Raw genomic sequence first — 13,550 nt, 5'->3', positions numbered from 1 at the left:
GGGAGAGGTCAGGATTGTCTTAATATGTGAGGGTATCTGTTAAACCATTGAAGGGCTCCACAATGTCTGTACACCAGTCACTCCCTACTTTCCCATTGGGGGGAGGTGTATGACAGTGTCTGGAACCATTGTATGTCCCCTCTGATGTCAAAACTTGTCTTTCATAGTATATGACCTAGAGGCTCACTCCTCTCCGTGAGCTTGTCCAGGAGGGATTGTATTTGAGATGGGAGTATCTAGAATTGACATATGCCATTGGATGAGGTAATGTTTTGGTAATAGGAAGTACCAAGAACGAGAAGTAGAACCTTAGAGAGAAAACTGAACGATAATTTATAGCTAATGCTATCTGGCTATTGGATACTCCTCTTTCAAGTAAAAGGCCCTTTATAAAGTTCCTAAGATCTGTGGTTCGTCATTGTGAGTTGAGAGGGGTGTATCTTGGCTATAAAAGATTAAGTATTATTTTGTAAGCACTCTCAGAATTCATGTATAGACACTGAATTGATCTGAGAGTCAACGGGCTATGGTGAAGCTTATATTATTCAAAGATTAAGTTTAAAGTATATCTCTGACTTGTGTGTGGTTTGTAAACTCTCCTTTCACTTAGTAATACAGGAAATTACCACGACAGATGACACCTACTCATGTCAGGGTTTCTGTAATTTTACTTTTGTCTACAAAAGTTATTACAACATAAAAGTGAAGACATCAAAACTAACACGTTTGCTTACTACAAATCCAAATATATTTTATACTTGAGATTCTTCAAAAGTAGCCACCCTTTCCCTTGATGACAGCTTTGGACACTCTTGGCATTCTCTCAACCAGCTTCATGAGGTAGTCTCCTGGAATGCATTTTAATTAACAGGTATTCCTTGTGTAATGTCTTTATTCTGAATGCATTTGAGCCAATCAGTTGTGTTCTGACAAGGTAGGGGTGGTATACAGAAGATAGCGCTATTTGGTAAAAGATGAAGTGCATATTATGTAAACAGCTCCCAATAAGCAAAGAGAAAACGACAGTCCAGCATTACTTTAAGAGATGAAAGTCAGTCAATGCTGAATATTAAGAATTTTGAAAGTTTCTTCAAGTGCGGTCACAAAAACCAAGTGCTGATGAAGAAACTAGCTCTCATGAGGACCGCCACAGGAAAGGAAGACCCAGAGTGACAGGCCTCAGGAATTGCAGCCCAAATAAATGCATCAGAGTTCAAGTAACGGACATCTCAACATCAACTGTTCAGAGGAGACTGCATGAGTCAGGACTTCATTGTCAAATTGCTGCAAAGAAACCACCACTGAAGTACAGCAATAAGAAGACTTGCATGGGCCAAGAAACACAAGCAATTGACATTAGATGGGTGGAAAGCTGTCCTTTGGTGTAATGAGTTCAAATTTGAGATTTTTGATTCCAATCATGGTGTCTTTGTGAGACGCAGAGTAGGTCTCTGTGTGGTTCCAACTGTGAAGTATTAAGGTGTGATGGTGCTTTGTAGGTGACTGATTTAATTAGAATTCAAGGCACACTTAACCAGCATGGCTACCACAGCATTCTGCAGCAATACACCATCCCATCTGGTTTGCTCTTAGTGGGACTGTCGTTTGTTTTCAACAGGACAATGACCCAACACACATCCAGGCTAAGTAAGGGCTATTTGACCAAGAAGGAGAGCTGCATCAGATGACCTGGCCTCCGTGAACACCTGACCTCAACCCAATTAAGATTGTTTGGGATGAGTTGGACCGCAGCGTGAAGGAAAAGCAGCCAACAAGAGCTCAGCATGTGTGAGAAGTCCTTCATGACTGTTGGAAACGTATCCCATGTGAAGCTGGTTGAGAAAATGCCAAGAGTGCACACTGTCATGGCAAAGGTTGGCTACGTTAAAGAATCGCTAATATTTTGATTTGTTTAACACTTTTTTGGTTACTATTAGATTCCATGTGTTATTTCATAATTTGTCTTCCCTATTATTCTACAATGTAAAAAACAGTAAAAATTAAGGAAAACTCTGGAATGAGTAGGTGTTCAAACTTTTGACTGGTACTGTATATAAATAAAAACAAACATTCCGTATTGGACAAAATCAGGTAGTCTGTTCTTCCATTTGGTGCCTAATGAGCACATCACGGTTGTAAGTTGAAAGTTGTCCATTAGCTGCGTGAAGACTACAACAATTAATGGGTCATTAATGTCAGGTGAATTAGTGGCCTCAAATCAAATGTTATTTGTCACATACACATGGTTAGCAGATGTTAATGCGAGTGTAGCGAAATGCTTGTGCTTCTAGTTCCGACCATGCAATAATATCTAACAATTAATCTGACCTAACAATTTCACAACAACTACCTTATACACACACGTAAAGGAATGAATAAAAATATATGCGATGGCCGAACGGCTTTGACAAGATGCAGTAGACAGTATAGAGTACAGTATATACATATGAGAAGAGTAATGTAGGGCATGTAAACATTATATATAGTGACATTGTTTAAAGTGGCTAGTGATATATTTATTACATCCAATTTTTCATTATTAAAGTGGCTAGAGATGAGTCAGTATGTTGGCAGCAGCCAGTCAATGTTAGCGATGGCTGTTTAACAGTCTGATGGTCTTGAGATAGAAGCTGTTTTTCAGTCTCTCGGTCCCCACTTTGATGCACCTGTACTGACCTCGCCTTCTGGCAGTGGCCCGGGTGGTTGTTGTCCTTGATTATCTTTTTGGCCTTCCTGTGACGTCAGGTGGTGTAGGTGTCCTGGAGGGCAGGTAGTCTGCCCCCGGTGATGCGTTGTGCAGACCTCACCACCCTCTGGAGAACCTTACAGTTGTGGGCGGAGCAGTTGCCGTACCAGGTGGTGATACATCCCGACAGGATGCTCTCGATTGTGCATCTGTAAAAGTTGTGGTTTTGGTGACAAGCTGAATTTCTTCAGCCTCCTGAGGTTGAAGAGGGCCCGGGAGCTGTTCCGTCATACGCACACGGGGGGAGCGAGAGCCGAATCCCACTGAACCCTGATGACGGAGGGTGGGCATTGGTGCAGGCTGAGGTGCGGGAGAAGATGGTGTGGCTTGATTAATTGGAAATCCTCCTCTCTCCCATCTGTCCATAGTCTGCAGCACGCGATCCATGGCTTTCCCTAGACTTTGTAGCATGGTCCTCCTCTACCGGGAGAGGAGGACTGGCTGCGCCTGCTGACTCCATGAATATGGTCCGTGATTCTGTAACAATATGCTGGGTTCGTTGTCTGAGGGAGGCGTAGGACACAGGTTTGAGGAAAAACACAAAAGTCTTTACTCAAAATATTGATACAAAAAAACAGAATATCTCCAACAAGGAAACATCACATAATGAGAAAACCTTCCAACACACACGGTAACACAAAACAATCACGGACAAAACAGAGAGGTTAAATAAGGGACATAATAAGGGAATAGAAATCAGGTGTGCGTAATTAAGACAAAACAAAAGGAAAAAGGAAACATGGATCAGTGATGACTAGAAAGCCAGTGACTTCGACCTCTGAACGCCGCCAGAACAAGGAGAGGAGCCGACCTCAACCGAAGTCGTGACACTTATAAGTCCACTAATAACAGTTGGCATGACATGAGGATACTGCGTAAGCTCCCACAGTCCATATCTCACTGATAATGCTTGTTGTTCATGTGACACACATCTCAGTGGATTTACACAAGTGGCTATATGTATCAAGCATTTCAGAGTGCTGATCAAGGATCTAAAAGGCAAAATGTATCCTAAATCAGCACTCCTACTCGGAGTTGTTTGATAAGGTATATAGAAATCAAAGCATAAACTAGTATCATACAATTAAAATATGTTATTCTGTCATCAGTGGATGAATGTGCAATATAAATTGATAATGGTGCATGTGACTTCATGATACAGTTCCACAATATTTCTTAATTAATCCTTTATGCACCATTTATCAAGCGTTGGTGCTTATGTTTGTGGGTTGATATGCATATGCTAAAGTGAACGCTCGGCAACATTGTGTAGCAGGTATTTATAGGCTGAAAGGCCACGCGGTTATAGTGTTGTTTAAAAAGACTTCAGCACAATAAAGTGTTCACATGAATAAACAAGTGTTTAAAAAGGGAGCAAACAATATTTAAAAAGCATCTGTAAAAAAAAAACACTTGGTACATCTCAGAGCAATTGAGAAATCACAAAAACCTAAATCCACAGTCATTCAGGATGGAGAATAAACTGTCAATGCATAAGAGAACCAACATAACTCTCTCCTCATCTAAGAGCTTGTAATCCTTCCAAATTTCAAAGGATTGTTGGCATGTAAACTATATTTCCTCAAAACCTTCATTGAAAACATACATAATAAGCACTTGTCAAAACAAGACACGGTATTTAAGGCCGGGATGATCGCTGCATCGGGATATTTTTTTCCATGGCAAAAATGACAACACGAATCAGACTAACCTCTTTCATCCTTAACCTGCTGCATGTAAAATATTGTGCGCTATAGCTTGGAAAATAAATGTGATGCTGGATGACAGCATTGTTAGTTTCTAACATTAAGGCAGTTTGTTTCCTTGCCACAATACTAACGAGTATTGCGAGGCCCCACCTAGTATCAATAACAAGACATGAGCTAAAAATGAGCCACCTATGATTCCCCACATGGAAGCTTCTTGTCATTGTTGCTAGCTATCTGACCATCTAGAATCATAACGCACATCATTCATGATGTTCTCAGCTAACCCCTCTATATGCAACACAGACAGACCTTGAACTGGCCACCTGTTAACCAGCACTAACTGTTGGTTTCCAAGCATCAACAGTGAATCAAGTGCTGAGAGTGGCAGATACAAGCCTCCTAAAGAGTCAAACATGCTATACTGCAAAACAGAGACCTTGAAATGGCCATTTGTTGACCATAACTAGCTGTTCCATTCCAAAAGTCACAGATATGCTGCTGGAGTGTCACATTAAGGTTTCCATTGACCCAGGTTTATTCAACAAAAGCGATGTGAAAAAAAAGAGGCGTGTAATTGTAGCCGTTCGACAAGTGTCTAACTTCCTTTGGAAACTTTTTTTTTTGCCGAATACTTTTGAAGATAATATTTCTTTGCAGAACAAGGATTGTCCTGACCTTCAAGAATTCCTGAGCCTTAGTTTTGGTTGGCTGGCAATTTCACAACTACATGAGTGCAAGTTCCACCATGGCAGTATGTTTTTATTATCAGTCAATTGTACTGTACTATTTTTTTTTTGGGGGGGGTGATATCATTACACCCTGCTGCTTATACAAATACGAGTTAAATGAAAACATTTAGACCTTACGGTCACTGTAATTTCATCTTCTCTGTAAAGTCTTAACGGCAGGCTGCCATGATCAGGATGCCATTTAGCCAGCGAGCGATATGGCTCAGAAAACATAGCTCAATCCAGGGATGGGAGAGGGCACTGTACACCTAATTATCCCATTCTGAAAATAATATATAGAGAAGATTGAAATCATGCTAGTTTTTAATTAAACTGCCGTTTTCATCAGCAGGCTAGCTAATGTTAAAGTAGCCCATTGGATTCAACAACACTTCCAGTAGTTACTCATCCCAACATTAGGCATCACATTTTTATGGAATCCAATGTTCAAGACACACCTATTTTTAACATGGCAGGTGACCCAATTACTGATCTGAAACACCTGTGTCAAATAACCACTTCCATCAACTGGACCAATAGGAATCAAGTAACACTTAATAATGAACACATGACTGCAATTAGTTTAAAATGATGGGAAATACAATATCTAGAAGCTGGAATGTTTGGTAAATTATTAAATAAAATAAGGAAATACGAACACAACTTGCTCTGTAAATATTTAGAATAAATACACTTTTAAATGAATTTCTTTCGAGAAGGCCACTCCTTCACACGCACATACTGTCCACAGATTCAAACACATGCTATACTGCAAATAAACAGAAGACATAGAGACCTTGAAATGGTCATAATTTGTTGACCAGCACGAGCTGTTGCTTTCCAGACATCATCAGTTAATCATATAGTGGCACACATATCTAGCCTGGTCCCTGATCTGTGTTTAGAAAATTCCTAAGGTCATTGTCACGCCAGTGTTTGGCAAGACCGCACACACAGATCTGGGACAAGGCTAACACATAGCCAGTATGGCACTGGTTAATTTGACCTATTCCCTACATAGTACACTAGTTTTGACCAGAGCCCTATGGGCCCTGGTCAAAAGTAGTGCACTATATATGGAAAAGGGTACCATTTGAGACTCACTCTCAATGCTGTTGTTTATGTCAGTGCACAGCGCAGCCAAAGGGTGAAGTCTCTTCCCAGCATATAACCCTTGGTTCCTCTGTAATCAGTACATCGCTGGGTGTGTCCACATTTCTCCCACCACTAATTTCATTTCTCAGGCCACAAAGGGCTAGGCTAAACTTCAGTGAGGAGGAAACTCCACTCGGCTGCGCTCTGCCCTAGATGACAGAGATTGATAGAAACTGTTTTGAAGGGAAATTACACATGATTTTCACGTAAGAGCAGTTATGTGGAGAGACAATGGTGATTGAAGTTGTTGCATTTGGATGGAACACTAACACTGAAAAATGTGTAGAATTTAGTCTTCCCAATCCCAACCAGGTTATAATTGATTTTTTTTTACTAACTGGCTAAATGGTTAAAGGCCCAACTCAAAGACTGACGCAGGCTGCTAATACTTATTTGGCAATTGGAGGTGGGAACGTTGTGGTGATTTCCACGTGTAGCAGGGAAATATCAGCAAGACCTGCCCCGGGTGGGTGGAGATTTCCTCATTAGGATCAATGGATTGGTTGAAAATGAGCAAACCCGGCTACGCAGAACGAATTTGCCTAAAATGGGGGTAGCGGGGTTCTAAAATGCAATCGTGTCACGCAATTTTACCATTTATAAAATTGCCATATTCTTTATTTTTTTTCATATTCGTGAGAATCTCATCTTTCCATAGAGGGGTCATAATATTTTGTAAGCTAAACCGTTCGGACAACAGAAGTTTTCGGGATGTCTCATGGTCTGACACACACTGCTCTAGCTCTGCCACCTTTCAGCACAGATGATGTGGAAACTTATATCTGTAGATTAAACTGACAAATTTTGATGGGGATGTTTTTATTATTCTAATTAGATTTCTGAGGGGGCGCGAACATCGACTAGGGGATTAAATAAAAAATATTACATAGCCATACTATATGACATGTCATAATAATGTGCCATATACCTTAACACACTATACTACCATCATCATAAAATCGAACTTTGCTTAAAAATAGATTGTCTGTTATACTAATTTGAATTATATGGGGTAATGCTATTTTAAAGTTACTTTACCGTCTGCAACAGCACAGTGCTGGGTGTCCCATTCCAGTCTCTGTGTCCATCTCGCTGCCCTCCTCACTAGGGGGGAAATCATTCTGCTCTCTCAGGAACCTCTGCAGGTCTGTCATGGGGAAACCATTCTTCTGGTAGTTCTGTCGGTAGGGTAGAATAAAAGTACTATGAGACAACTGAATTCACATAGGGGGGCATTCTGACCCGAATTAAATGGAAAGAGTCTTCAGAAGGTATTCACACCCCTTGACTTTTTCCACATTTTGTTGTGTTACAGCCTGAATTTAAAATAGATTAAATTCAGATTTTTTTTTATTACTGGTTTACACATAATGGCCCATAATGTCAAAGTGGAATTATATATTTTTTAATGTTTACAAGTTAATTCAAAATGAAAAGCTGAAATGTATTGAGTCAATAAGTATTCAACCCCTTTGTTATGGCAAGGTAAACAAGTCACATAATAAGTTGCATGGACTCACTCTGTGTGCAATAATAGTGTTTAACATTATTTTTTTATGACTACCTTATTTCTGTACCCCACACATACAATTCATTATCTGTATGGTCTCTCAGTCGAGCAGTGAATTTTCAAACAGATTCAACCACAAAGACCAGAGAAGTTTTCCAATGCTTCACAAATAAGGGCACCTAGTGGTAGATGGGTAAAAAAAAGCTGACTTTAAATATCCCTTTGAGCATGGTGAAGTTATCTATTACACTTAGGATGGTGCATCAACACACCCAGCCACTACAAAGAGAGGCATCCATCCTAACTCAGTTTCCGCAGAAGGAGGAAACCGCTCAGAGATTTCACCATGAGGCCAATGGTGATTTTAAAACAGTTCCAGAGTTTAATGGCTGTGATAGCAGAAAACTAAGGATGGATCAATAACATTGTAGCTAACCCACAATACTAACCAAATTGACAGTGAAAATGAATCCAAAACCTACATCCTGTTTGCAACAAGGCACTAAAGTAAAACGGCCTAAAATTTGCCAAAGAAATTAACTTTATAACCAGCATACAAATTATTATGTTAGGGGCAAATCCAAAACAACACAATACTGAATACTACTCTCCATATTTCCAAGCATAGTGGTGGCTGCATCATGTTATAGGTTTTTTTTGTTATCGTTAATGACTGTAGTTTTTCAGGATAAAAATAAATGGAATGGAGCTAAGTGCAAGCAAAATCCTAGAGGGAAACCTGGTTCAGTCTGCTTTCCACAAGACAGTGGGAGATTAATTCACCTTTCAGCAGGACAATAACCTAAAACACAATGCCAAATATATTACGGGAGTTGCTTACCAAGACAACATTGAAATTTCCAGAGTGGCCTAGATTTCACTTAAATTTCCTTGAAAATCTATATTAAGCCATGAAAATGGTTGTCTAGCAATAATTAAAAACCAACTTGGGAGAGCTTGAAGGATTTTTAAAAGAATTTCACATTTTTTCTTCCACTTTGACATTAGAATGTTTTTTGTAGATCGTTGAGAAGAATGACAATTAAATCCACTTTAATCCCACTTTGTAACACAAAATGTGGAAAAAATCAAGAGGTGTGAATACTTTCTGAAGGCACTAATTACTCTTAATAAACTTTTCTGTTTACGTGTATTCTGACCTTGAACTTAAAGCAAGCATGCTATTCACCCTCACTATTCGTTTGGGGTGAAGATCAAAGATATGAAGGTGTTGCGTAGGTGTGTCTACAGATACATTGTATTCTGACCTTGACTTAATTCCCTCATAATTCGACCACCTTCATGCACAATGAAACGATAAGATCGAGCAACCTGTGGTTCCAATGGAACTACATCTACTTTATTTTTTCCCTGCGATTTACAACACTGCAATTTACAACTCAAAAGAGCTACGTAAATGAGTAAGTCATTTGGATGAGGGGATTGTAAATATAAATGACAATTGTTTAGATCTATTTTACATTAAGATCGCCAGAGACAAATGTAAAACCAGTCATATGGCAGCGAACTGAAGCCTGTCAACATATCACCAAGTTTATGAAATGCTGGCCCTGAAATTTGGAGACTCAAACTATAGGCGTCTGTAGCCTGTGTGCAAATGACAGTATAGCCCCAAACCTACCGAGTTGATTTATGATTGCTAGAATCTTTCAGTTATATGCCCAGACTTTTCACTGCATTTAGAAAAATTGGTGTCGCTATTAAGAATGTGTTCCTAATTTTTCGTACACAGTGTACGTAGCAGTTTAAATCTGGATGCTGGCGCACGGTTCACAACAACTGGGCCGTTGTCACAGTTCCGTGATTAGTGAGGATTATTAGGGTAGATTTATAGGACTACTGTTCAACCCATAGTGTACACTTCTCACCTTCCAATATTTCAATGATATGTCAGCTTTCAGGATGAATCAAACCACCATTTTTGATTCATCAATATATTTTGAACATAAATGTTCTCCAAACCCTTTTATTTTTTCAGAAATACTTTCCTAACCCTAAATAATATACAAGATCATTTTTTATATTTTTTTATCTACCAATTATTGCTGGATAGGAGACAAATGTCTATTTACATGGCTATCTTTCATTGATCCCTAATATTCTGAATCATTCTCTTCGTATATTCTAGTGAGAATTAATAGGTATGCAAAATTTAAAGGGGTGGTTTAGATGAATGTACGGAAATGCCTATTGAATGAAAACTCCACAAGAAAATCTGTTGGCCAGCAAGTGGGAGGGTTTTCAGCTGTTTAATCAAATGTGTCCTTCGCGGGCAAGGGAAACACGCCTGTAAAGCCCGTTATGCATATGCATAAGGTAAGTCTGAATACCAACTACTGAAAAGTGCATAGGAAAGACGTGCGTAGGAAAGGCGTACATTTACTATGTCTGAATTGGGCCCATAGAAAAAACATTAAAGGATGAATAATAAATAATGCCATACTGGACAAAATCTCTAATTCCAATTCCGATTCCTGACTTGCCTAGTAAAATAAAGGTAAAATAAAAATAAAAATAAATACATTAAAAATTCCAATTCCATTGCTCATTAACACATGAAAGGGTCCTCAGTTGATTAATCTTTCAACGTATATTGTTGTTTCTCTCATCACACATAATGTATAATGTTTGTTCATGTACTATTTTGTTTTGAAGGGGCACTGATGGCTAAATTCAATATCTTTGAATTAATTATGTGTAATAATGTGCCTGGGCATTTTCACTAGACATTAAAACATATCTGATATGGACCGTTTACATATGTAACCCTCCTCAAATCTCAATAAGCTGTTTTTGGACAATAGTTATGGATTTGGGGTTGTATGGTCTGGGATTTAGACCTGATACCTGGGTCAGTGGGTCATGATCATCAGGCCACACCTTAGAAAAATGTTTCAGAATGTTTTGCAACGGATAACAAAGTGAGCGTTCCTAAATGGGCAAGTTCAGATAGTCCCTCCCCATTTCACTCCATTTCAGATCATTTTCTTACGTTTTGTGCCAACTGAACACAAACCAGCAAAGGTATGAGTGAGTAGTACCTTGATGGTGTCGTAGGCGTCTGTGATGAGGGCGATGAAGAGCGAGAGCACCATATAGATGAAGAGGGAGATGAAGGAGTAGAGGTAGACGCGGCTGAACAGCCACACCAGGCTGTTTTTGTCCTTCAGCTGTGCAAAGGTGGTGTACATGTCGTCGCCATTGACCAGCGAGAACAGGCTCTCGGCCACCCGACTCAGGCCCTCAAACTGTGATGGAGTGAGAAAAAGAGAAGGGTGAAGGGGAGAGAGACAGGCATAGACAATGAGAGAGAGGAGCAGAGAGATGGACAGAGAGAAACAGGGGAGAGCGATTGCAAAAAGAGAGAGGAGAGAGAGAGAGAGAAAGAGTGAGCGAGGGAGAGAGAGGAGAGAGTGCACAGATCCCAAAACACAGTCAGATTCAGGGGGAGACATCACCACAAACAAAGAGCGATAGCATCTAAGCACAGCCCACTCAGACAGACGGTATAGATCCTAGGTAGGGTAAGGGACTTGTGGGAGGGCGGCTCTGTAACATCCCTTGTTTATTGCAGATGGTAAACAATGTCTAAATTAGTTGATGTTATGGTAACTTCTGTGGCCGCAGTGTATGGCTGCATCCCGAAAGGCACCCCATTTCCTACATAATGCACTACTTTTGACCAGGGCCCATAGGGAGTCAAAAGGAGTGCACTATATAGGGAATAGGATGCCATTTGGGACACATGCCCTGTTGTAAGTATGAGTGAACATCTTGTTGCAACAGACACCAGAGTTGAATACTGAGGTGGTCATGGATAGTCTGAATCATAGAGGTAAAACAATATCTACTAACGATATCTATCTAGGTGGTCTGAACAGCCTCTCTGCAATGTACCTGTGCAGTGAGGACAGTTTGGTGCCATTTTTACACATATTGGGCAACATTTTCCTCTTTCAAACACGAACGCACTATAAGTAAACGCACCACCCCATTTTAAATAATGGGAGATCTGATACTGCAGCTCTTGATTGCATTGCGTGTACAACGTGTATGCTAAAGCTCTGTTTAAAACAAACTTCCTCCTTAAAGAAAAGTTACAATAAATATTCTAATTTCACTCATGCCATCATTCAGAAAACTCTTAGAGTATGAGAGGAAAATGTCAAACTAATGAAGACAAAATAGGGTCACACCTTATTTGGACTGCGTACAAGTACACAGATGTTCTCTTAATTTGACCATTTTCTACATCTGCAGCAACAGGAAATGTGAACTATTATGTGGATTATAATTAAATGAACATTTTTGTAGCGGTTTGATACATTTTTTGATAGGATAAATCAAGTCTGTCATTTTAAAGTGGAAATTACAAACGTTCAAAGCCTTTTTAAATCCTACAATTTGCATTTCCTGCTTTGCAGGAAAATTCTCTGCGACAACAGAGTGATCAAATTAAGATAGTAAACCTGTAAGGGTAACACTGTATTTGGATAGTCCCCAAACTATACTAAACAGAAATATAAATGCAACATGTAAAGAGTTGATCCCATGTTTTCATAAGCTGAAATAAAAGATCCCAGAAATTGTCCAAGCTTATTTATCTGAAATTTTGAGTACAAATGTGTTTACATCCTTATTAGTGAGCATTTATCATTGGCCAAGATAATCCATCCATCTGACAGGTTGGCATATAAAAAAAGCTGATTAAACAGTGTGGTCATTACAGAGGTGCACCTTGTGCTGGGGGACAATAAAAGGCCACTCTAAAATGTGCAATTTTGTCACACAACACAATGCCACAGATGTCTCAAGTTGAGGAAGCGTGCAATTGGCATGCTGACTGCAGGAATGTCCACCAGAGCTGTTCCCAGAGAATTTAATGTTAATTTCTCATCCATAAGCCACCTCCAACATCGTTTTAGAGAATTTGGCAGTAGGTCCAACCAGCCTCCTAACCGCAGACCACATGTAACCATGGCAGCCCAGGACCTCCACATCCGCTTTCTTCACATGTGGGATTGTTTGAGACCAGCCTCCCGGACAGCTGATGAACCTGAGGAGTATTCGGACTGGCTGAAACTGTGAAACTCATTCTGAATGGCTGGGCCTGACTCCCCAGTGGGTGAGCCTGGCCCCCAAGTGGGTAGGCCTCCCAGGCCCACTCATGGCTGCACCCTTGCCAATTCATGTGAAATACATAGATTTGGGTCTAATACATTTATTTCAATTGACTGATTGCCTTGTAAGATCTGTAGCTCAGTAAAATCGTTGCAATTGTTACATGTCGGTTCGATCCCGGGTGTGTTGTAGCCGGCCGCGATCAGGAGACCCATGATGCGGCACACAATTGGCCCAGCGTCGTCCGGGTTAGGGGAGGGTCTGGCCGGCCAGGATGCTCTTGTCCAGTCGCGCTCTAGCAACTCTTGAGGCGGAACGGGCGCATGCACACTGACATGGTTGCCAGTTGTACAGTGTTTCCTTCAACACATTAGTGCGGCTGGCTTTCGGGTTAAGCAAGCAGTGTGTCAAGAAGCAATGTAGCTCGGCAGGGTCGTGTTTCGGAAGACGCATGGCTCTCGACCTTCGCCTCTCCCGAGTCCGTACGGGAGATGCAGCGATGGGACAAGACTGTAACTACGAATTGGATATCACGAAATCGGGGAGAAGGGGGAAAAAAA

The 13,550-nt window shown here is 40.4% G+C and overlaps 1 protein-coding gene across 2 annotated transcripts in view; it reads right to left on the bottom strand.

Annotated features, from left to right (window-relative positions):
- The window catches only part of mcoln2 (mucolipin TRP cation channel 2), a 54,177-nt gene that overhangs the window by 13,965 nt on the left and 26,662 nt on the right, over positions 1 to 13,550 (bottom strand). For both annotated transcript variants that reach the window (XM_035774572.2, XM_035774571.2), the window contains exons 12-13: positions 10,911 to 11,117; positions 7,377 to 7,516 (exon numbers count right to left, since the gene is read on the bottom strand). In XM_035774572.2, the coding sequence (XP_035630465.1) occupies positions 7,377 to 7,516; positions 10,911 to 11,117 (347 nt within the window). The remainder of the gene's footprint in view (positions 1 to 7,376; positions 7,517 to 10,910; positions 11,118 to 13,550) is intronic.

This window comes from Oncorhynchus keta, chromosome 8 (assembly GCF_023373465.1).
Source record: "Oncorhynchus keta strain PuntledgeMale-10-30-2019 chromosome 8, Oket_V2, whole genome shotgun sequence".
Lineage (NCBI taxonomy): Eukaryota > Metazoa > Chordata > Actinopteri > Salmoniformes > Salmonidae > Oncorhynchus > Oncorhynchus keta.
This window is presented reverse-complemented; position numbering and strand designations above follow the sequence as displayed.